The following is a 2,952-nucleotide window of genomic DNA, read 5'->3' on the forward strand; positions in this document are numbered from 1 at the left end:
TCCAGCTGCTTCTGCACCTAGCACCTAGCATCACGAACAACGTGAATTCTTTCCCACCACCTCTCGTCCAGAGGCCCTAGGCTCTGCCGCCTCTTTTCCCCAGTGCTTTGTGATGAGTGGCCCCAGGCCAAGCCCTAGTGCTCACAAACCCGGAGTGCACTCAGTGCTCTGGGCGCTTCAGTCTGGCTTGGGCTCAGGTCTTGCTGCTCCAACCCCAAGGGACCCTGGAGGTGAGCCCTGACACCTCCATCACTCACCATGGCCGGCCAGTTATGCCTCCCTGTCTCCCCGCGCCTCTCTTCTGTGAAGCCCTTGAAGCCGCACTTCGGAAACATCCAAGTGGGTATCTGTGTGGCGATACAGCACAGCAATGGGCAGATCCACCTCGCGGTGGTCACACAGATCAAAACACATGGGTCATGGTAGAATGGGTCGAAAAAGGAGTCAAAAAAGGCAAAAAGATTGATCTAGATACAATATTCCTGCTGAATCCAGCGCTGGCATCTGCTGAGCACCCCACGCCGCCCAGGGTGTTGCCCTCCTTGTCTCTAGCGCCCTCTTCGGCCATCGGGAACCAGCGGACGGCCACGCGGTGGATTGCGACGATCCCCCAGAAAAATGAAACGCCCTCAGGGAACAGTCCGGATGTGAGAATTCCCAGCAGTCTTTGCCTGATGAAGCAGAAAAAGTCTCCCTGCCTACGGAAAGTTGAGAAGCTGCAAAAGCAGCGAGAGAAGCGCAGACGGCTGCAGCTGGAGATCCGAGCTCAGCGCGCCCTGGCTGTCAACACGGGAAACCCCAACTACGTGATTCAGAGCATGATCCAGGAATGCCGCAGGCACCTGGACTGAAGCCAGTTGTCGGGCCCGGAGACACTGGAGGACCACCGCATCTGCGTCTGCATGAGGAAGTGGCCTCTCAACCAGCGGGAGACCACCATGAAGGACCTGGATATCATCACCATCCCCTTGGACAAAGTGGTCATGGTGCACGAGTCCAAACAAAAGGTGGACCTTACTCACTACCTGGAGAACCATTCCTTCTGCTTCGACCACGCCTTCAACGACACCGCCTCCAACGAGTTGGTGTACCAGTTCACAGCCCAGCCACTGGTTGAGTCCATCTTCCACAAGGGCATGGCTACCTGCTTTGCCTATGTGCAGATGGGCAGTGGGAAAACGGACACCATGGGTAGAGCCTTTTCAGGAAGGGACCAAGATTGTTCTAAATGCATTTATGCCATGGTGGCACAGGATGTCTTCCTCCTGCTCAAAACTTCTGCTTATGAGAAGCTGGACCTCAAAGTGTGTGGTACATTTTTTTGAGATTTATAGGGGAAAGGTGTATGACTTGTTGAACTGGAAGAAGACGCTGCAAGTCCTTGAGGATGGCAGTCAGAAAATCCAGGTGGTCGGGCTGCAGGAACAAGAGGTGTGCTGTGTGGAGGACACGCTGAACCTTGTGGAACATGGGAACAGCTGCCGGACTTCAGGACAGACATCAGTCAATGCCCACTCTTCCAGGAGCCACGCAGTGTTCCAGATCATTTTAAAGTCTCGACGGAAACTGCATGGTAAGTTTTCTCTTGTTGACTTAGCTGGGAATGAGAGGGGAGCGGATACTGCCAACGCCAACCGGAAAAGACAGCTGGAAGGAGCAGAGACTAATAAGAGTCTCCTCAAAGAATGCATCCGGGCTTTGGGTCAGAACAAGTCTCATACCCCATTCAGAGCCAGCAAGCTCACACAGGCGCTCCGGGACTCCTTTATAGGCCAGAACTCCTCCACTTGCATGATTGCTACTATCTCTCCAGGGATGGCCTCTTGCGAAACACCCTCAACACTTTAAGATATGCCAATAGAGTAAAAGAAATAACTCTAGATTTAAGGCCTCACCATCGTTGTCTTTATCCCGCTGAATGTAAGGTGACAAGGATGTTGGAAAATCACATGAGAAATTCAGAAATGTCCCTTCAAGGGAAGGAATTTATTAAAATACCTTGTACACAGAGTGAGGAGGAGGAAGAGACTAAAGAAATCAAAGTACTCTCCTCTCCATGAATGGGGGATACAACAATCTCTTGGAAGGACTCAAGCCAACGGCCAGGGAATAACATCCAGGAGACAGCTGATGGGGTAAACTGTGATGTTGATTTTTGCATTGCCTAGTTATTTTCCATTTTGGAGCAGAAAATAGGTTTTCTGACTGAGATTCAAAGGAAACTGAAATTATTACGAGCTGACTTTCAAAAGAAGAGCAAGCATAGTGAAGCCAATGGTGAGAGATCAGACCTGAAATGATGGATACAGTGCTGCAGTTCCCTAAGTCTCTTATAAAGGAAAGTTGCCTAAATTATCTAGATATAAAGATCCTCCTGGAAAGTTTAAAACCTCTTAAAATATGGTTTCCAGAACTGTGCTCTTTCTTCTCCCTTTGTATTTCTGTAATTTGTTTTTATTCTGTAGGACAGTGGTTCTCAACTTTGGAACTATTTTACCTCCTAGGGACATTTGGCAATGTCTGGAAACATTTTCATTTGTCAGAATTGTGTGTGCGGGGAGTGGTGATACTGGCATGTAGTGGGTAGAGGGCCAGCAATGATGTTAAACATCCTACAATATACAGAATAGCCTCCTACAACAACTAATTATCTGGTTGAAAATATCAATAGTACTGAGGTTGAGAAACGCTGCTTTAGAAGAACCTAGCTGTGATGAAACCAGATTCCCTAAATTTGTGGCTAAGAAGGAAAACTATTGCAGCCCCTTTAGGACTAGAGTTGGAACACACCAAGGGGTGCACAGTTGAGTAAATGTAATGATACCCACTAATGAGTCTTTTTCTGCTGCATTTGTGTGTACATTCAAATGGTTTCTAAGCTCTAGACATACTGGGGAGGTGAGAGTGGAGAAGGGAAAGGTTTTATTTAAGAGACTTTGTATGAGAGCCTAG

The 2,952-nt window shown here is 48.7% G+C and overlaps 1 protein-coding gene across 1 annotated transcript; it reads left to right on the plus strand.

Moving 5' to 3' along the window:
- Window positions 1-258: 258 nt before the first annotated feature.
- KIF2B (kinesin family member 2B) lies at window positions 259-2,300 on the plus strand (the record flags this gene model as incomplete). Its single annotated transcript, XM_081219318.1, is given in 7 exon segments — window positions 259-403; window positions 406-848; window positions 852-1,316; window positions 1,318-1,824; window positions 1,830-2,057; window positions 2,061-2,165; window positions 2,169-2,300. Coding segments are annotated over 7 exon segments (2,025 nt in total).
- Between the last annotated feature and the right edge of the window lie 652 nt (window positions 2,301-2,952).

Source organism: Mesoplodon bidens (assembly GCF_964165515.1).
Source record: "Mesoplodon bidens genome assembly, chromosome: 19".
Classification (NCBI taxonomy): domain Eukaryota; kingdom Metazoa; phylum Chordata; class Mammalia; order Artiodactyla; family Ziphiidae; genus Mesoplodon; species Mesoplodon bidens.